Source organism: Thalassophryne amazonica, chromosome 15 (assembly GCF_902500255.1).
Source record: "Thalassophryne amazonica chromosome 15, fThaAma1.1, whole genome shotgun sequence".
NCBI classification, from domain to species: domain Eukaryota; kingdom Metazoa; phylum Chordata; class Actinopteri; order Batrachoidiformes; family Batrachoididae; genus Thalassophryne; species Thalassophryne amazonica.
The window spans coordinates 25,082,396-25,104,871 of NC_047117.1; the positions used below are offsets into that span (position 1 = coordinate 25,082,396).

General features: G+C 39.7%; 1 protein-coding gene across 3 annotated transcripts in view; it reads right to left on the reverse strand.

Moving 5' to 3' along the window:
* Positions 1–22,476, reverse strand: part of cntln (centlein, centrosomal protein) — a 210,402-nt gene that overhangs the window by 160,330 nt on the left and 27,596 nt on the right. For all 3 annotated transcript variants that reach the window (XM_034188398.1, XM_034188397.1, XM_034188396.1), the window contains 5 exons: positions 18,678–18,812; positions 16,529–16,708; positions 14,014–14,147; positions 11,570–11,732; positions 10,750–10,977 (listed from right to left, as the gene is read on the reverse strand). In XM_034188398.1, the coding sequence (XP_034044289.1) occupies positions 10,750–10,977; positions 11,570–11,732; positions 14,014–14,147; positions 16,529–16,708; positions 18,678–18,812 (840 nt within the window). The remainder of the gene's footprint in view (positions 1–10,749; positions 10,978–11,569; positions 11,733–14,013; positions 14,148–16,528; positions 16,709–18,677; positions 18,813–22,476) is intronic.

Here is a 22,476-nt window from a genome sequence, read left to right on the forward strand (position 1 = left end):
AAAAATGATGATCTAACTATGCGCAGTTTGAGCTTTTTGCCAGACTATAATAGACGCACAGAATTTGGCCTTACAGAATCATGGTACAAAATATACTTCATTATGCTCACAACCAGTAAATTTGGCAATAGCCTGTCGAATCATTAGTCTTTCCTTCACTCAATTATTCGGAAGAACCCGAGAAACATATTCCAAGGTCCTTCTAAATGATATTTAAAGCAGTTGCAGCTCATAATTGGTAAATGCTGTAATTGTGTAGCAGCACTGTTTTCTTATTTGATCTTAAAGTTACAGTCTTTATATGATGATATGGTGTATAAGTGGCATGCCAATAACAGCATGAGCTGAGTGCATGAGCAAAGGAGCTGATAATGTGCTTAATAAATACATAACACACACACACACACACACGTTAACATAAATACATATAAGTGAACATAAGTCTGTTAACAATGCTAATGGGCAAGCGTTAGCATGAAAAATTGCTAGCAACACATAATGAAATGCTAACGATGCACAAATGGATTTATAATGTACTTTAAAAAACAGATATACATTTTCTTCGAAAAATTTTACTGTACGTCCACAGATAATTTTACATGTTACCTGAAAAAAATGACAATATAAATATGTGCGGCTTTTGCATTTCTTGCTAGATAGACAAACTAACACATAACAGACACAACAGATTTGGGCCTTAGGGAGTTATGGTATAGATGACCAAAAGCATTATTACTTCCACTATTTGACAGAAAAGGAAAATCTCAATTATTTTTGAGTTACTGCAAACAGTAAACTTATAGTCCTGTGAAAATAATTGGCACCCCTGAATTTCAAGTATACAAGTCAGAATATATTCAGAAATAAATGCAAATGATTTAATTTTGTGTAATCATAAGGCATTTAGTAAAATGTTCGAGCTTACTGAACTAAAGGAAAATAAAGAAAACCTTGCATATTGAAACAATCCAAACAAAATATATCCTTGACACAATTATTAGAACTCGGAGTGAGCAATATGGACAAAACCACTGTGCATTTGGAACTGCTTTGACATTGCTGGTATTATGTCACGGTACTTGTCATTTAAGGATAACTACCATAAAATAATAGTATTTTATATATATATATATATATATACTGTAATTTCAGAAATAAAACTTGGAACAAATAACAAATACACAAGGCTGGTACAGCATTTATCAGAATTGGAACGTTATGAATTACATCACCTACAAGCCCATTATGAAGAGATAGGATGCAATAAAAATTACATTGTATAACTAGCAGGATGCATTAAAAAGATGTTTTTACTGAATAGGACGTGACCCCCTTGATGTGTGTCAAAAAGGTAAAGCACAAAACTTGACTAATTTGTTGAAATAAGTTGGAAAAAGCTTTTTTGTAGTATATGTCAACTGTATGCACAAGTCCTAGCATTACAACATGAGTGTCTCTAACACTAGCAAATCAGTCATATACGTCATGAGAAAACCAACAGAACACTCGTGACAGTGAAGCATCATGGGCTCTCGTTATAAAGGGGATGATGCCTGAGCCTTTTATGTTGACATTCTTGACAAATATCCCAAGAGTTTTCCACCTTACAACATCTACTCGCACCTTTCTTTCCTTAATGCTTAATTTATTCTTTATAAAGCGTGAAAATCTTCACCTGCTGCCATCAAAATCTCTTGTCAACACAACCTGACCAACTGAAGTCCTTCAAAAGTATGTTTGAATGTAATGTCAGGCACGGGAGAGAGCTGCACAGGATGCCATCACCTTTTTTTTGTCAACAAGTCCTGATTGCGTTATCAGAAACCTGGCATCTGGGCGTGACCTTGTTAACTGCCAGGGTAATCAACTTTAACCAAAGGGGAGGAGAGGGGATGATAAATTATTAGCGAGGAAGATTTTGTTCATGTTTTATTAAATTGGCCTGTCAAAGGGGGTTGGTCAAATTATCTGGGGCCTCGTTTATTGGAGGCCGGCCATATTGGCGCATCTGTTACAATTATTTATAATTTCCAGGCAGTCAAGAGGACGGACGGGGTTGTTTCGGCATGAGCCACATAAAGCAATTTAGGAATTAACCAATGCAGGAGTGTGAGATTTTTTTCTTCCTCTCTCACAATTTTCCTCCATCTCTGTGATCTTCATGTTGAGTTTTAGCAGGCAGAAAAGACAGAGCAGTAAGACCTGACAATGTAATGTAGCAAAGATGTAAAAGTACCCCCCCCCCCCCAAAAAAAAAAGAAAAATCTGGTGCGCATTTGAGTCTGAAAGAGAATAAGAGTCCATGCAGGTGCAGTGAGAAAGAGACAAACATGAGATAGAGGGCGGCTGAGGGAAGGAGACAAAAAAAAAAAAAAAAAAAAAAGGAAAAAGCTGGTCTCTGTAATTACCGAACACGATTAGGTTCTTGGGGGAACTCGTCTGGCACTCGTGGCCCTTGCTGGTGAGGATGCGGCAAGCAGGACCATATGGAGGGAGGCTTGTGAGTGTGCTCCCTGAAGCTCGTGACCCGTCTGCTGCCGAGCCCTTGAGCTGAATGTGAAATGAGACTTGCCAGGCCTAATGTTCTACACATGCACCATTTATGCCACAAAACAAATCTGATCACTGTTAATTATGGAGCAGCTATAATCAGGAGGGGCTCCTGCCACACATGCACGCATAACTACATGCCTACATGCATACGCGCACAATTACATCTGCACGCATCCGTGGAGCGACAGGAAACGTGAAAGTGATTGGCTAGTCTTTGGAACTGAGGGCTAGAATGTGCATGCCCCCCTGCCGGGCAAGATGCACTTTGTATTCAAGATGGTGACACTTGAAAGAAGGTGCGGGCATATATGTATGAGCATGTGTGGTTACTGGTTGCGCAGCAGAGAGGGACTTTATACGAGAAATGAGTAGGATGTAGGGTGCATGTACACAGCCCTGAGTCCTCCCACACAGCTTGTTTGACCCGAGTGTATGTGCGTGAATGTGTGCATGTGTCTGCAGCAGCACATGGCTGTGCTTTATTAATGAGGCGAGCTGTGCTACACAGAGGTTCTCATCTAATGAGAACAGTTGAGCTGGTAAAACACACCGCTGGAGTCCATGTCATTAGTATGTCTCTGGCCCTGGACACAACCAAGCCCCAAACACGCTCATACACAAACTCATCCTGACAACACTATCCACAAATAGCAGCATACATACAATAAAGGGTGCAAATAAACACAATTTAATTGAGAATTAGTTTTCAAAGATCAATGTGTGACTATATTTATGACCTTTACACACTTAAGTGTTAACACATGAAGGTTTGACGGATGCATGTGAAGAATGCAAGGGCAGCTGGAAAGTATTCACAGCGCGTCACTTTTTCCACATTTTATGTTACAGCCTTATTACAAAATGTATGTAATTCATTTTTTTCCCTCGAAACTGTACACTCAATACCCCATAAGGTCCCATAAAAAAAAAAACAAAAAAAACAAAACACATCCTTGACATCAGAAAAAGGTGATGAGGGAGGGCGGACTGTTTTTCTTTTTCATCATATTCAAGAAGAGTTGATGCTGCAATTGCTGCCAAAGCTGATTCAACAAAGTATTGAGCAACTGGTGTGAATACTTATGTACGTGATTTCTTAGTTTTTTTTTTGTTTTTTGTTTTTTTTTATAAATTTGCAAAAAAAAAAAAAACAACTCTTTTCATGTTGTCTTTATGGAGTGCTGTGAGCAGAATTTTGATGGAAGACATGAGTTTACTCCATTTTGGAATACGGCTGTAACATAACAAAAGGTGAAAAAGTGAAGCGCTGTGAATATTTTCTGGACGTACCGTACATGTAAATCAGGGCTCCAGGCTAACTTTTTTTCAGTAGGAGTACTGTAGCTCCTTACTGAAAATTTTACGAGCACAAGTAGAAAACCTTAACTCGTAAAGCAACGTAATATGCACATTGTAGTCCACATTAGCTGATAAATGCTTTGGTCATAAATTAACTCCCTCAGCTATTTCTGTCTGAAATAGTTTTTTGTGTGATTGCAAATAAAATATTTTAATATTACATTTAACACAGTGCAATGACTTAGTATTTAGCACTGAAGCCTCACAGCAAGAAGGTCATGGGATCACTTCCCACCTGGTCCTTTCTGTGTCGAGTTTGCATGTTCTCCCCGTATTTGCGTGGGTTCCCTCTGGGTGCTCCGGCTTACTCCCACTTACAAAGACATGCAGGTTAGGTGAACTGGAAACTTTAAATTCACCATGGGTGTGAGTGAGTGTGTGAATGTGTTTGTCTGCCAAAATGTGGCCCTGTGGTAGACTGAAACTGTCCTTGGATGTAGCTTGCTCCTGGCTCCATGTGCCCCTTAATTGGAAAAAGCGGGTATAGAAAATTAATGAATGAATTCTCCTTCTATTTTTGATGCTCAACTGCCGTTATTATTGAAGTGAGACTTTAGCTGACCCACCAAACCAACAAAAACCTATTATTATTATTGTAGGACCATAATGTAACTAAATCCTTTGGCTTTCTTGTGTTATCCTCTCCATTTTAGTTCATTTGCCAGTACTGTTTTAAATAAATGACGATTTTATGATTTAAATGCCAAATCAATCAATCAAAATTTATGTTTGACATCTTAAGAAAACTTAATCATTTAATAGAGATTAATCCTTAAGGAGTTTTCATAAAACAATGACTTTGATAAAAGTGAGATGTTTTTCAGCACTATAAATGGCTTCATTTTACTTCTCATTACAGAGGATAATTCAAACAAAAATCATCTGATCCAAATTCATGATTTAAATAGAAGGATTAGTGTTTTATAGAGGTGGTATTCATTTCATATGTGGTCCTAGGGTGGACTGGCAGTCCATCAGGAATGTACCCTCCGACTTGTCCAATGGGATAGGCTCTAGCCTTCAGTGACCCTTAATTAGAAGAAGTGACCTTAATTAAAAGAAGCAGGTATATAAAATGAATGAAAGGTATTAATTTCAAAGCTAAAAAAAAAAACCCTTAAAAACTAAAAGGTTATACAATTCTGAGTCACTTTTTTTTTTTAACTTAACTGAACCCTCACTGATAACAAGAGTAAAACCTGTGACAAAAGAGAAAAAAAAGTGTAACAGCTGACCCCAGTCTCCCCTATTCACTCTGCAGAGGCGCACACTGGGCTAGCATAACAGAGAACACAGTTGCAGATGAGGAATGGGCGACTTTATGTCCGTTCTTCACTGTACTGATCCATATCACAATTTTGGGCAGAAATTTCTGGCTGATGCCAGACAGAACATGTTTTTCCTGACCGACCCTGCTCTCTCTATTCACACAGAGCAGCAGACAGTGTGATGGACCTATAAACAAGAAACAATCTGTACTGGTGACTCTATACGCCATGCATCGTGCACAAGTATATAAAATCCATTTGCTTTTCATATTTGTCTTTTTTACTAGAGGGGCAGAATCTACATTGAACCCAGAGTTAACTAATCGTTTGGAGGCACGCACGCACGCACGCACACACACACACACACACACACACACACACACAAGTGGTTGTAAAAAGTACTTGCTTTCTCGCTCAAAAAAAAAAGGTTGCAAAATGTGACAATGTGTACAGTCTGGAGCTCTACAGAGTGGCTAGAAATCCTTTGAAATTCCCTCCTCTTATTCTGTCACTGAAAATTTGAGTTATAGCCATCACATATTTTCAACAGACAAAAAAGGACCTTTGGGCTCTGATGAGATCTAGACTCTTTATGAGATCACTAACTTCACCTTATGGGCTGTGATGCCTGAGTGGTTGCCATCCAGGACCCAAAGCGAAGCTGTGGTGTGGTGGATTGCGCACTGGTGCGTGCTCCAAGACTTGACCTGACCTCCTGCGATGCATGATTCAGCTTAGCTCGGTGGCTTAGTGGTTAGTACAGTTGCCTCACAGTGAGAAGGATTCCCACATGTGGCCTTTCTGTATGGAGTTTGCATGTTCTCCCCGTGTTTGTGTGGGTTCTCTCCGGGTGCTCCGGCTTCCTCCCACATCCAAAGACACACAGGTTTGCTGAATTGGAAAGTTTAAATTGACCATAGGTGTGCATGCAGGTGTGAATGCGTTTGTTTGTCTATATGTGGCCCTGTGACAGACTGGCATCCTGTCTATGGTATACTTTGCCTCACACCCTATAAATGCTGGGATATGCTCCAGCCACCCGCAACCTGATACTGGATAAGCGGTTGAACATGAGTGAGTGAGTGAGTGTGTGTGTGTGTGTGTGTGTGTGTGTGTGTGTGTGTGTGTGTGTGTGTGTGTGTGTGTGTGTGTGTGTGTATATAAGAATATAAGTGAGAGTGAATACGCAGGCTGAATTTTTTGCTTTCCAGCATTGATGAGAGAACACTAATGTTCTGAATGGCTGCCCACACAATTACCAACTTACCACTCATTTACTGTGGCGATCGTTCCAGAAGGCCTGAGGTCGGCTATTTATTCTAATGTTGGTCTTTAATCACTGCACATCACTAAATTACTATGAAACACAATGATGCAAATAGCTGTAAATTATTACATACACCCAATGCTGTTTTTGGTTACCAAGGACGGATACTCCTCTACATTGAGATGAGCATCGAATATGGCAACATAAACTTTTCTAACCTGGCAGTCTCGCCAGACTGCTTTATTGCTCTGCACTGGGTCATGCAGGTGCCTGATATTCAGCCAGGCCTTACAGCGACTAGACAATGGGATGAATCCATTTTCTCCTTGACATAGCAGAGGCAGCTCACTGTGTTTAGTACACAGCAAAAGCTTCAAATTACAGTGAGGATAATGGTGTTTGTGGTTTACAATAAAGAGCAACATTAACTGTCATTACAGTCAGGTCCACAAGTGTTTGGACATTGACAGTTTTGGTAATGTGTCTCTACACCACCATAATGGAGCTGAAATGAAACCATCAAGATGTGCTTGTAGTGGAGCTGGTCACCTGTAATTAGAGGGCATTAACAAAAATATTGTATTAAACATTTAAGAATTATGGCCATTTGCATCCGTAGTGCCTTGATTTTCAGAGCCCATAGGTAACTGGACAAACTAAACACAAGAATTAGTTTTCACCTACATAAGTCACTTTTACAGCCAGGTTTCTTACAAGTTAGGGGGTTGGTTATACATGAACATTTCCAAATGACTTAAGATTTATTGGGCTTCACTGACATCAATCATTATGAAAACAAACAGTATGGTACTCTACGATAAACCTCATTGTGACTGATTGTGAAAGAAGGAAACTCATGAAGGCAGCCACCAGAACGCCCCTGAGGGAGTTATAGGCTTTTGTGGCCATGATTGGAGAAACTGTACGTAGTGCAATTCTTTCTGTTGCATCACCAGTTGTGCATATTCACAGAAAGGAACAGAGGGTTTTAAAAAAAATAAGTGAAATTTATGCAACACAATGTAGCACAAAAAAAAAATGCTCAATAGCCTATGTCAGTCCCTGTAGGTCAAAGCAAACAGGTGCCAAGGTTGGCTCAATTCTGGAGTGACGTTTGGACAAGAAAGTCTCTTAGCATATTAATAAAAATAAATAAATGAATAAAACTGTTACTTTGTTCATTAGTGGACTGCAAACCAGCTTTAGAGGTGCATACCACCACCTACTCTATGAGGAATAATGACATTAATTATTCTAAGTCTATACAATACAGGATGTGAAACAATAAAATGAAAAATAAAATAATCAAAATGTACAATAAACAGTATGCACAGTATGTGAGTGCTGTAGTTAATTTTTAGCCTAAAACAGCAGTGATGCAGTGATTCCAAAAGTCTGCTTACATTTTTTGTTTTTAAAAAGAAAAACACTGACAGTTTTGTAACTAATCTTCACCCGGCGAAGACGGGTACCTTGGCTCGTGAAAATAGTTCTAATGTTTGTGAGATTACTTATGGGCTCTAAAAAACAGAGACACCATGAAGACAAATGGCCAACATCCCTAAATGGTTAACTTGATATGTGTGGTATACCCCTTGAATTCAAAGTCACAGTCAGCACTACAAATGCATCTTAAGTGTTTAATTTCAACTCCACTGTGGTGGTATACAGAGGCAAAATTACAAAAAGTGTAACTGTTCAACGACTTATGGACCTGACTGTATGCTGTCACCACAGCATGTGACAAGAACCAGGACGCAATCTGCAGGAAAACTTGGTCCCACCAACTACGTAAATAATCTTTGTGTATAAAAGTTAACTTGGCATAAAACAAGCATGAACAGACAGTCAACCTTGGTGCACAGCATGCAAGTACAACACACAATGGGTGTTACTCCTCTCACTCACCCTCCTACTTTATCCATGCTCTCCCAAAAACCATGGTAGGAGGGGTGTTCAAAGCCATCGCTCTGGTCCGTATTCAAATCAGCATTGCGTCTCCCCACTGCGCTCCCGTTGCGATCAGCACTTTGATCACCTCCGACGGTAACTTCCACCGAAACATTTAAAATTAAAATCAAATCAGCCTTAACAACCTGAGCATTAGAATTTAACAGGTGTTCGGGAGGAAGTTGTTAAAGAATTTGTGATTATGTGCTCAAATACACGCACACGTCGAGTCAAACAGGCACCTGCACAGACATACGCTTATAGACACAACCTGTCAGTGAAATTACAGAACGGGAAAACAGAACGCCCTGCTGACTTACACGTTGGGAAACCTGATCTGTTTGCTTTCATGTCAGCAGGTGAGAATGTAAAAAAAAACAAAAAAAACAGCTATGTGCGTTCAGTAAATAAAAGTTAGCATAGGTTATATTTACAGTTTTTTTGCAATTGCATTTCAGCCCTAAAATGTACATCTAATTCTTCTGTTCTTACCTGGGTGGAATTACAGTGAGGTATCATTTTGAAGAAACTATCATATGTGTTGGCAATTGCATACATACATTCATGGATGTACGCATGAAACACCACACACACACACACACACACACATGCACGCAAACACACATGCCTGAACTCAGTTTCTGCATCTCCTCTAAATGTATTATTAATTACTGGGGGAACACTGCAGCACTGTATCTAATTACTGACTAAATGATCCATTTATGCAGTATTTCACCGCTGGTTAAATTAACAGGGTTAAGTGAAACAGGGCAATTGTAAGTGAGTTAACATTTGAGCCTCTACGTTTTAACTTCCACAATCTGGGAGGCTGCACTGTGTGAAAATACCAGCCCGTCAAATTAAACAGACTTCAGAGGCACAAACATTACTGAAGAGCTTCATCTGCAGTAAACATCTCTTGCATTGGTATCAGACAGACTGATCCCAAGAAATAATATGAAACATTTTTAGGAAGCCTCCATTGTTTTTCGTTACCTAATTTCTGTCATGGTATGGTCCAAAAATACATCCCAAAATGCCATTAGGTGCTATTAAAGGTTACTTAAACTGTGGCTCCAATATTAACTTTAAACTGGGCCCTCTATCGCTTTGGGGGGACAGTTCAAAGGGGCCGAGCAACTTTCAAACCACCGCTGAATGGCAAAATTAGATCTGTAAGTCCACCGTCATCTTATCATCTTCCACACCATTACTAGCATCCAATTAAATCACTTCTTCCTACCTCTTATCTCCCTTTGCTGTCTGACTGTGGCGTACTCAAAGAAATTCCAGGTGCTTGAGAAGGAGGATGGGAAAAGATCAGATAGCCGGCATGAAAGGCTAAGAAAGATGATAGATCAAGAGTGAATTTTAGTAATATCAAGAGAATGATTTCACAGTTAAAAGACCACCATTCCAGGCCATGGTGGATCAGTTACTGAGCTTTCTAATCCACCTACACAGACTTTTCCACAGCCAATCAGTTAGATACCGGATCCAGAAGGGTGAGTGACAAAAGGTTAATGTTACAAGTGTAGGTATGTAATGTGAGTTAACAGACTATAAGCACACACTTGGTGGTGAATATTCACACAAATGCTTGTCATAGTTCAACAACTTCTACAGTAAAGCAGGAAAACCACTTACCAATTCACAGCCTGAAGACGTAGTTCATTAATAAAATGTAAAGCAAGCAGCTGGACAGTGACTGGTGGGGTAACGAATCATAGTTGATCCATAATAATTTGCCATGCATATTTACATAGCAGTGTAAAATATCAATTTATTGGCATGAAGGACGATTGTTAAGTCATATCTGCACAAATATTGATCCAGAATTAGTGACATTAAAGCAGATTTAAGCACAAACAAGTACTTGTGTGTTCATGTGAATGGAGTATGTTAAAAGTAGACAGTGTCCGATTCCTTGTGCTCTGCTGGTGCAGGGACTGGCCATAGCCCAGAGCACTCACAAGAGTCAAACAAGCTGGACTTTGGGGGTCAAATGCACTTAGGCACAATCTAGAGTGCCCAGCATGAATACACACTAAACCTCTGCTTTAACAAATGGGGCCGTTACCTGCTTACCCTTCCATCAATCTCTGTGTGATTAATTAATCTTCTTAATTTGATATTGCACTCATCAACATGAATCCAACACAGGTATATCACATCATCACTACTGAAACAATATATTCTGCAGCCCTACAGCTAATTGTTTCATGACTGGATAACTGGATTGGTTTCTGCTTTAAAAAACAAAGTGGCTCTACTTCCTCGATGAATTGTTCCAGCCCTGCTATGTAGAGTGTGAGTTGGTGACGTGTGGAAACAGTAAGGGCGTTAACTTACTTTAAAGTTGGTTTGTCTGTGTGATGAGGAGGTAAGGGTTGTTTGCGGAGCCTGTTGTCTCTGGAGTTGTAGCTGTTCCTGCTGTTGTTGTTGTTGCAGCTGGGCCTGGAGATTAAAAATGTACTGATCTTTCTGCGCCAGCTGGCTGCCGAGCGCCTGGTGACTCTGACGGAGCTTGGCTTCACTGGACACAAGGGCCTGGTAGCACTGACTCAACTCATTGTACAGCTGTGGAACACAAATGACAAAATCTAATAAAGAAGCAGCGAGCAAGAAAAAAAGGCCACCACCAAAAAGGATGTCAAACGGAGAAAGAAAAGACACAAAATAACGTAGAAAACTATGTGGCATGGAGAGTCACAGAAGGTTAAATTTAGCGATACTGCCTTATATTCGTAGTGACAGGACAGACATCTGGTAAGGTACTCAAAACAGGGAAAAGGCAAAAAAAAAAATAAAGGAATAAATAAGAGGACAAGAACAGGAATTGAAAGTGGGAAAGAAAATGTTCCTGCCTGGACATGCTGTATGATTAATTGGACATGCTGTATGATTAATAACAAGGCCCCACCCGCCCACACTGTGGAGTGTTGTAGTGGTCTGGGAGACTGGTACCATCATCAGAGTGCAGGGTGGTAGGCTGAGAACTCATTCACAGTAATAGGATATGGTGAGAAAGGCTCTTCCATTCTGGAACTGGTAAAATAATTGTATGTTACAGCTAACTTGGAAATAAATCACTGCAGTTCGAGAGGCCTAGGTGGTGTGCACCAAAGTGGTTACGATAATGATGAGTTTGAGGTTTGGCTTGAGTGTATACCCTCTGATAGGAGGTGGTGTCAGCGGTATGTGCCTCTTCTTGGTTCCTCAGGACTCTCTGTGTGTCTAGGTTGAGTCCTTCCAGCTGCTTGATCAAATGGCTCTGCTCCGCTGCATGTTCAGTGCTCTGTCTGTACAAGGTCTGCACTTCAGCCAACTCACAACTGCACACATATACATACAGCACATTACACAAATTCATACTGTACCTGCAGCACTACATGTTTCAGTTTTAATTCCCTACACTGGTAACAGCAGAGGGCTTGGACAGCAAAAATGTAGCAGTGTGGGTGGGTAAGTTATTACAATGCTTGTGTAAGGAATAAATCCAATAAATAAATAAATGTTATTTTTTTGTAGGTCACCAAATTCATGGATTTATGGCAAATTTCTAACAGTTGTGGTTAAACTAACATGCAGTTTGTTTGCCACCTGCTGAACACTGGGCATGTCATGCGTTTGTCGTGCACTCCTGCCCACCGGTGCCTACTTTTACATCAATGTCAGCTTAAAATTTAAGATACCAAATGCAGGGAGAATCACTGATGCCCATTACGTGTACAGATATGGGATGAAATATACAACACAATGGGAAAAATAAAACCAGAAATAAAACAGTGGACAGAATGTCTGGCTGGGGATGACACCAAAACTTTTTGATGGTATTAGAAATTAGTGATGGTAAATGCAAAACATTGTTTCCGAACCTTTCAAAACATTTGCAGCATTTGTTTTTCCTGAAATTTGAGCGTATGGGGGTTTGCTGGGGTGGGGGATAGTGACGATGGTGTCCTGTGGGGCTGACAGGAGCCCCCTCTCGGCTGTATGGGTTGCATTCCAGGTGACTGGAGACTGTGCATGCCTGGCAATGGCAGGCCCCCTCCTGAGGTTTGGAGACTATGTGGCTCTGATGCATAGATTCATAATTATTATTCATGTTGTGTTTTTTATCTTTCACAATGCACATAGATGTGAGGCTTTCCAAAACACACAGTCCTGTAATTCAAGTCTTCCCAAAAAGCCTAGTAACCCATATAAAACTCTGCATATTTCAAAGATGGCTGCCACCCTACCGCCTCTATTCAGCACAGTCTTGTCTTTCATCTGTGTTCTCACATCTTCATCACTACACTTGCTGGCGTTGTCATTGTTGTCGTAAACAATGCATCTGTCTGCATTTGGAACTGCCAGGTTATTACTGTCAGTGTCACTGCTTTATGGATCACCTGTTTAATTAATGAGAAAACAAGGAGGCAGCAAAGTCCTGCTGCAAGTTAAATAAATAAAATTTACAGCAAAAGCTACCTTCCCCTGTGATAGACTGTTGGGTGTACCCTGCCTCTCGCCCTATGAAGGCTGGGATAGGTGCCAGGCCCCCGTGTCCATGAACTGAATTAAGCAGGTATAGAAAATTAATAAAAGAAAAGCTGTCATGCAGTTACCATTGTAGTAATTTACAATTCAGAAGTATAGACTTTTAAGACAAATGTATGAGTTGTGAAAAGACCATTATAGTCAGTGCTTCATAATTATACTGTGATACAACTTTTAGGCCTTATCGCCCAGCCACAGAAAGGAATAAAAAATAATAATCTGCTACCGTCAGCGCAGGGTAATTATGTGCAGTAGCATGGATGTCACTTGTTTAGAGTCATGAGGATAAAGTCTCCGGTGAAATTAAAAGGAATCATATTTCAAATATACAGTATCTGCGGAAGTCAGAGTCCTTCAGTTTCAACAGTTTATACTTTCATTACATTTTTATATTTTATGTCATTTTCTACATTTTCTCAATCAATAGTGGTTAAATGTCCAACAACACAGTACCAGGAAAAAAAACATGGTTATGTTTGACAGATTTTCCTGAAAGTGGCAATCCAACGTGTAACAATATCTTTAATGTGCTTGTTTTATCACCAAGAAGTGTTTGTGTGACTGACATATCAGAGTGCCTCCGGCATTAAAACAGAAAGGTAGTTTAAAAAAAAAAGGTTGAGATTAGCGGTAAGGCGCCTACGGTTCTCACAGTTTTTATCATATCGACTAAAGCTTAGCCAAAGCCTGTGCCGGTTCCCTTCTCTCGTTTTTAAAGCACATCCACTATGCAGGGCTTATCAAGTGGCTTTACCTGAGCCAGAGTGGAAGAAATCTGTGTCACCCCAAAGCCTCGAAGTATAAAGAACAATATAATAACTGCTCCAATCACTAACCCATCTGAGATGGGGCGTACAAGCAGAAAAGACACAAGCTTCTAATGAGATCACCCAAACATATGAACTGCAAGTTAAAGTGTCACAGTGTCCCTGAGCTAAATACTGAACCTCAAAGCTGCTCAATCTTGGGACACAGTGCCCCACACATTGATGCCACATGAACATGAGCAACACACAGAACACAACAGAAGAGACTAAATATCTAACAATGCTTCATTTGTTAACAGCTCACCAGACTTGGTTGAGTTGAGCCTCTTTTGTAGATAGCACCTTCTCTTTATTAGAAACCTGGGTTACCAGATCAGTATTGTAGTTCTGCAAGCGAGATACCTCCTGCCAGGCACGGTTCAGTTCCTCTTCCAACTCCTAGTCAAGCAGAAAAAAATTCAAGTTTACAGCATAAGTGTTTATTTTAAAACGAATACAAATAATAATAAGTAAACATATATTTAGATATCCACTCTTTCTCCTGAAGAATCCTGTAGGCCTGACTGGCTGCCAGGGCCAAGAGAATCCCACCAGACCAGATTATTGTTTTTAAAATAATACCAAATATTAATTAATTTGTATGTCAATCATTTTGGTGCATCCACAGTATTTTGACTATGCCTTTTCCTCATGCACAATCTTCTGTGGACTAACTTTTTTGGAAGCGATTTGACACAGTTAATCAAGTTATTATTTATATTACTTTAATCTGAACAAATGGCATCTGCCAGTAGTGTGGTGCAATGTTAAAGATCCTGCTGTCTGTATTAAATAAAGTCAGCAATACCAGTCAACAGAAGTCCAAATCAAACATCTGCTTGACAGATTCAAAGAAAAATTAGATATTATCCTCCACCTCCTCGAATACTCGTATATTTTATATTTCGGACGTCTTTTTTCATGAAATGCTCTTTCACCATTTCAAGGATGTGTTGGTGCCATTAAAACACCTCAACAGTTTCTGTTCCATACCAAGCAGCTGGATGTCTGAAGGCAACATGCCTATATCAGGGTTGCGAATTTGTTTTGAAATGCTTCACAAGGGGGTCTGGAATCAAAGCAGAATCACACCACGTAGTGCACTTTGACTTCTGCCCTTCTTCCCTTCTGACTGGGAAAAGGTGAAGACCCACTTCCTCCATGCAGACAGGCACTCCTCGCTGAAGATCAAGTGAGTTAATTTTCATGAAGGCTAGTCAGAATTGGCCTGTGAAAATTTTGAGAATTTTCTATAAAATCCAATATCATGGAGAATCTGGTATTCTAGAAATGAACGCCATGACATCCATGGAACTTTGCTTGATCCAAGGAATCCAACAGTACCTGATTTTTGAAAGTCAAGCATTAAGTTTAAAAGTTCCATGTGTAAATGCACATTTAAATTTATTTTTTAAAACAGATCGCTGGAGGTGCAGAGAAGACAACTTTATTAAAAAAAAAAAACATGTCCCCAGTAGGTGTACCAAATTTCACAACTTTTTACCCTGTGGTGGTGAGTTGAAATGCAATGTGATGGATGTATACATACAGTGGTGGACAAATTCTAAATTTATACATCTCCCATTCTTGTGTATCGGACTGTGTTGGATATAACTGACTTAATACTTTGAGTTCTATCTCAATGAACTTAAACACATGATCTGAAGTACATACCACAAGCAAATCAAATTGTGGGCATGACCAGTTCCACCTTGCAATTTACACTGGATGTAATCTGAGCACAAAGTAAAGGGCAGGGTTTAAAGACTTATATTTAGACTACAATTTAATCATGGTATGTTATGACATAGCATGAGCTACATCACAATGTCATCTGCTATTAACTTTAAGAGTTGTGCTCACATGAATCTGGTGCATTGCTATTTATATGGCAGACTTAGTAAGACACTAGTGGGAGGTGTTCGGGCGAGGGAACAAATCTGCTAAAACCTATAGCAAATCATGCATGAGCGAAGCAGCCACTACGGCTCCCTGAGGTGAAGCAGTTGAGGGCCTCGTTCCTGCAACATCTCCACTATCTCCATCCACTTGATCTTGTCTACCTTCATGCAGGTGCTGGTGGTCTACAGTGCAGTCATTTCCTGCTGCCTGACTATAGCAGTCCACCAGCATTACACCTGACCACACTTCATTTTAGGGTTTTTTTTTTTAATTGAGAAACAGGATACAAACAGGATATGAACAGAGTGTCTTTGACTGTAATAAAATGTGCACAGACTACTCCATTCCATGTGTAATTACTAAGCAGCACCAACAAATTTAAAACTTTGTCTGACTACATTTGGCTAGTGTATCAATATGTTCCTGAATGATTTGCCTAAAATAATACTAGAGGGATGCAAAAGAATTGCTGCTTTGTTTATGTGAGTAGAATGTTTCAACAGCAAATACTTATGTCAGTCTCTAATTCTATTTCTCAGTATCAAACGTATCAGAGAGATGTTTAGATCAGACTCATAATGATGGCACCCTCAACCAATGTGCCAATTCTACAAATATAGAATACAGGACAAAAAAAGGGCTCAATGGCATTAATAGAATACGCTCAAAAAGTCAACCACAACAATTATTGACCACTAACTGACCATTGGTCTTTTTTCTACAAGTTTCTTTATAGTCACATGCTGAGGAGGAAAGGAAATGAGAGATCAGAGCTCAAGGTTTACAAGAGAAAAAGAAAAGTTAGATGAGTGAGTTCCTCCAAAACAATTTTTGTCTGTCGATGTGTTTCTACATGGACTTGTCATCTGTGTTCTTACCATGACTCTGGCCAGGGCAGTATCCCTCTGGTCTTGTTGGTTGTTGACCTGTCTCTGTCTCTCCTCTAGGTCAGCTCGCAGGGCAGCACAGCATGACGCTAATCCCTCTTTCTCCTCCTCTAAGACCCGCACCACCTGCTGCTCTTCCTCATCTTGCCTCCAACACTTTGTCTTCATTTCCTGGATGCAAGGTTGTTTGTGTGTGAAGAAAAAAGTGTCAGAGTCACAGGGGCAAAGTGAACAATGGTGACAGAAGAGAAGAAATAGACAAGAGGACAAAATGGAAGATGGAGAGTAAAGGAGGAAATAAGAGAAGCAACCCAGGGTGTTTGAAGCTGAAATAAATATGTAAACAGTGAACCGGCTTTCCTGCAGGAGCACTCTGCATGGACCACTGATGATCCAAGGTTACCTGTGCAGTATGACACAGTCAGCTTAACCAGATGTTCAGAGGTGTGGGCTGAGCTGGGATGCATGCAGCAGGGCTCATGCAGGTACCGTACATGGGCTCTCTTTTTGGCTTTAATGACAAGGCTCCTAATGAGTATGGTGCTCACTGCAAGACCCATTAGACTCAACCTAGGTCTCCTTTGATGCTGTCCCCCACGAATTATCCCCGTGAGACCTCACCAAGGCTATGCAAGGACCATTTCTTTATCAATTAATCATACCCGAGTCCCATCTAAGCATAATTAGGGAGAAGACACACCATATCATACACACCTCACAATCCCCTACTGAAGCTCATCATTAAGTATTTATCTGCAAGTTAACCTGCCTTCCTCTCCTTGTCTCTCAAACACACTCGCTCTCTAGTTAATATGTATTTTATGTTGGTAGCACTAAGAAAGAGGGTGAAAAAGTCAGTGAAAAATAGGGATTTTGCATCTTTGCCTTAGAAAATGATACATATCTAAATGCATGGGCTACAACAGGCTTTAAGAACAGTACTTTAATTCAATTACACTGTCAACACAATTTTTCTTGCATGGAGTTTTTCAATGGATTTTGGGTAATTTGGGAGCGCTGAATCTGAATCTGGTGTTAGTTTTTGCCAATCACATCACATTTATGAGATATGAAAACATATTTCTTGTATCAAGCATTGAAGCAAAAGCTGCAGTCTCGCACACCTCTTCGGTGTCATAAACAATATTATTGCTCTTGTTCACATTTTGTGAACCTTGTTTAAAAATTTTACTTTTGAAGCTGCTTCTGTGCATGATTAGTGGCGTCAAACTCATGAGTGAATGAGCAACTTTTGTGTAATCCATCAATACGGGACATGCAGATTGCAAAAAAAAACCTGTGATGTGATAGAAATCTGAGCTCAGATTTGGATTCAGCATCCCAAAATTACCCTAAATCAGTTTTCAAAGTCCATGCAAGAAAAGTTTGTTGTTGTTGATGACCAGTGTTATGGGACAATTCAATGCAATTCTCTGTTTTGTGTAAACATTTATTTTTCATGACATATTATAATAAAACAAAGGTGGCACTGCATACCTTCAAATACAGCACATATTTGATGACAAACTAGGCACCTTCTATAGGTTTTTACTACATGCTAGAGTAGTTTAGCGCTGCCTCTGCTCATCTTTTGTTCAACACTGGGGGCAGCACCACATACAGTAGCAGAAAGTGGAACATAGAAGAAGCAGCCAACAGTTGAGAGCATAACTTTGCCATTCTGGACCAGAATGTCAGTTTTAAGAAATGGTGAAAAAAGGCCATAAAATTCAAATGGGGTGTACATACCCCATTTGAATTTATACTACTATACTACTACTACTCCTACTACTACTACTACTACCACCACTATCGGCCATGTTGATTTTGGTTTTAAGTTCTTAAGTTTCCATTCCTGTGACCAGTCTTGTGAGAGCTTTGTCCCGACTTTGTAACTTTTTAAGAATGACACTTAACTGATTTCTAAAGTTCTAAAGTTAAACTACAGATCCAACAACTAGTTCATAGTACATTTAGATCAATTCAGAGATCAATGCACTGATGTAGCTGTATCTGTTACTTTAAAATAGATTTTCAATTCATATAGATTGTTACACCCCTAGAAGAAAGCAAAAGCAAAACAAGTGAACACGGAAAAGAGAAAAAAGAAAATTTAACTTAAATGTTGTGTTTGGCCAACCTTAAATTCCTCATTGAATTTGAACAGTTGTTCTCTCAGAGCTGTCAGCTCCTGCTTTATTACGATACTCTCCTCATCTACGGTCATCTTCCTCTTTGCCAAGTTGTTGATCTCCTGCTGCTGCGTCACCACTTTCTGTGGTAAAGAGTAAGATATAAAATAAATAAAATTAGCAATAAGTGCTCTGAGAACACATACCTCCACCAACACCAAAGTACAGATTTTAAACAGGTTTGAGAAAGAGAACTCAGAGCAAGATGAAAAATACTGGAATCTCTTCATGCTGTACTTCCCTTGAAATAATGAGTACACTGATCCGAAAACTAGCTTAGTCACTTATAATAGGTCTGCGTAAGTTAACAAATTTTGCGAGAAACCCTATATTTTTCTCTACATACAACCCCTGGCAAAAATTATGGAATCACCGGCCTCGGAGGATGTTCATTCAGTTGTTTAATTTTGTAGAAAAAAAGCAGATCACAGACATGACACAAAACTAAAGTCATTTCAAATGGCAACTTTCTGGCTTTAAGAAACACTATAAGAAATCAAGAAAAAAAATTGTGGCAGTCAGTAACGGTTACTTTTTTAGACCAAGCAGAGGGAAAAAATATGGAATCACTCAATTCTGAGGAATAAATTATGGAATCACCCTGTAAATTTTCATCCCCAAAACTAACACCTGCATCAAATCAAATAAGCTTGTTAGTCTGCATCTAAAAAGGAGTGGACTGACATGAATCATGGCTCCAACACGAGAGATGTCAATTGAAACAAAGGAGAGGATTATCAAACTCTTAAAAGAGGGTAAATCATCATGCAATGTTGCAAAAGATGTTGGTTGTTCACAGTCAGCTGTGTCTAAACTCTGGACCAAATACAAACAACATGGGAAGGTTGTTAAAGGCAAGACATCAAAGCGTCAAGACAGAAAACTTAAAGCAATATGTCTCAAAAATCGAAAATGCACAACAAAACAAATGAGGAACGAATGGGAGGAAACTGGAGTCAACGTCTGTGACCGAACTGTAAGAAACCGCCTAAAGGAAATGGGATTTACATACAGAAAAGCTAAATGTAAGCCATCATTAACACCTAAACAGAAAAAAACAAGGTTACAATGGGCTAAGGAAAAGCAATCGTGGACTGTGGATGACTGGATGAAAGTCATATTCAGTGATGAATCTCGAATCTGCATTGGGCAAGGTCATGATGCTGGAACTTTTGTTTGGTGCCGTTCCAATGAGATTTATAAAGATGACTGCCTGAAGAGAACATGTAAATTTCCACAGTCATTGATGATATGGGGCTGCATGTCAGGTAAAGGCACTGGGGAGATGGCTGTCATTACATCAGCAATAAATGCACAAGTTTACGTTGATATTTTGGACACTTTTCTTATCCCATCAATTGAAAGGATGTTTGGGAACAGGGCCGCTGCTAAGGTTTTGGAGGCCCTAAGCATAACTGGTCAGGGAGGCCCCCCACCCCCATCCAAGCGAACCCCCCCCCCCCCCCCCCACATACACACACACACACACAAAAGTTCTACTCAAACCGTTACTATTTATTAAAGCGTTTAAGTTTACCGTTTAAAGCTATATCAAATCAGCAAAGCCAACGCAACCTAGCTTAAGCAGCACCACTGAACATTAAGTAATCAAAACAATTTAAACCTTTAACACGTACTTACCAGCAAGGGATGCACGGGCATCATCTTTTTGTTTCTTTTTCCTCCGTTTTTCAGCTCCAGACTCCTGTCGCTTCATTGTTTAATTGTGGCATAGTGGCAACTTGTCGTCTCGTGTCAGAATCGAATGTGGGCTAGCAGTGCTACTTCAGTTAGGCGCAAGGTTGCCAGATTGGGTGTTTTCCCATCCAATTGGTTTGTTTAGGGTAAAAATATGGCACTGGACGAGTTTTTTTATAGAATTGCCACACACATTTTAAAAATCAGTTCAAATTGCGCAGGATTTAGTGCCTCCATGCATTTTTGAGCATTTATTGGACTGGAAATCATCACATCTGGCAACCCTGGTTAGGCGATACAGCAAACAGAGAAAGACGCAAACAGGGCTGTACCATTTCAGGGAATCGGGGCGGGGGTGGATGGGGGCTTTATATTAGGCATACACAATGTTTAAAGACAAAAACGATGGGCCTATTCATAAATAATTCATATTGATTTTGAAATGTAATAATCAGTGTTGCCACAGTTACTATGATAAAGTAATCTGATTACTGATTACAACTTGAAAAAGTAAGTTAGTTACTTTACTGATTACTCAATTGTAAAAGTAACTAAGTTAGATTACTAGTTACTTTTTTAGTTACTTTCCCCAGCTGCCCACAACAACCCTCTGCCACCTCAACATGACAATACCTGTTTTGCCAAAACTCACTTTACAGTCACTCTTTCTTGACTTCAATGAAAATAAATACTTGTTTTATAAAAAGTAAAATAATCTTTCTTGACCTCATATTTAACTGCTGACAGCACTGTAACAGTAAAACTTGCCATTTCTAACCTACACTGTTTATAAATGTAACTATTCAATTCTAACATTTTTCTAACATTTAAGTTCTCTATAAACATTTTACTTGTCAAAATTATTATTATTATAAGTAGTATTAGTAGTTGTAGTTAAAAAACGGCTTCAAAACTGGTCCTTTAATCTAGGGGTGTTGTGGGGGAGGGGGTCACATCCCTGCCCCACGCCCCCATTCCATCTGGATTCGCCCCTGCTTTGGCGTTTGAGCACAAAGAATGGATAACATTTATTTATGCAGAAAACATGACCAGATTTACAGGTAAGAAAGTTTTATTGTGTTTTCACATCATGTGGTCCTCAGAAAGAGAGTTTAGGTGCATTTGAGTGGAAAATAGTGTTAGTTAGAGTTGACACGTTAGTTGACACGTCGCGGAGGATCAGCTGTTTTTAACGAGACGATACGGAGCGGCTCAGCTCAGAATTCTAAATAAAGGAGAAAAATAAAGCATAAAAATGACTTTGTAAAGCTCAGTGCAGGTGTGCTGTTTTCACCGCGCTTTAAGAGGTGAGGACGAGTCGTAGCTGATGAAAAGCTCACAGCTCGTTTAAAGTGGGCAGATCAGTCGAGCCCCGACCCCCTGCCTACGAACCAAGTTTAATGCTGCTGTCGACCCACAATGCAAAAATAATAGTAATGCACAGTGACTTGGAGAAGTAACTTTAATCTGATTACTCATTTGGAAAGATTAACGCGTTAGATTACTCATTACAAAAAAAAGTGGTTAGATTAGAGTAACGCATTAATGGCATCACTGGTAATAATGTAATAATTTCAACACATTTTTCAGTCAATTGGAGGCCCTGCAAACTAGTGCAACATGGTTGGTGCCCCACGCAGGCTGCGTAGTCTGCTTATGCCGAATGGCGGCACTGTTTGGGGATGATGAAATCATTTTTCAAGATGATAATGCATCTTGCCATAGAGCAAAAACTGTGAAAACATTCCTTGCAAAAAGACACATAGGGTCAATGTCATGGCCTGCAAATAGTCTGGATCTTAATCCAATTGAAAATCTTTGGTGGAAGTTGAAGAAAATGGTCCATGACAAGGCTCCAACCTGCAAAGCTGATTTGGCAACAGCAATCAGAGAAAGTTGGAGCCAGATTGATGAAGAGTACTGTTTGTCACTCATTAAGTCCATGCCTCAGAGACTGCAAGCTGTTATAAAAGCCAAAGGTGGTGCAACAAAATACTAGTGATGTGTTGGAGTGTTCTTTTGTTTTTCATGATTCCGTAATTTTTTCCC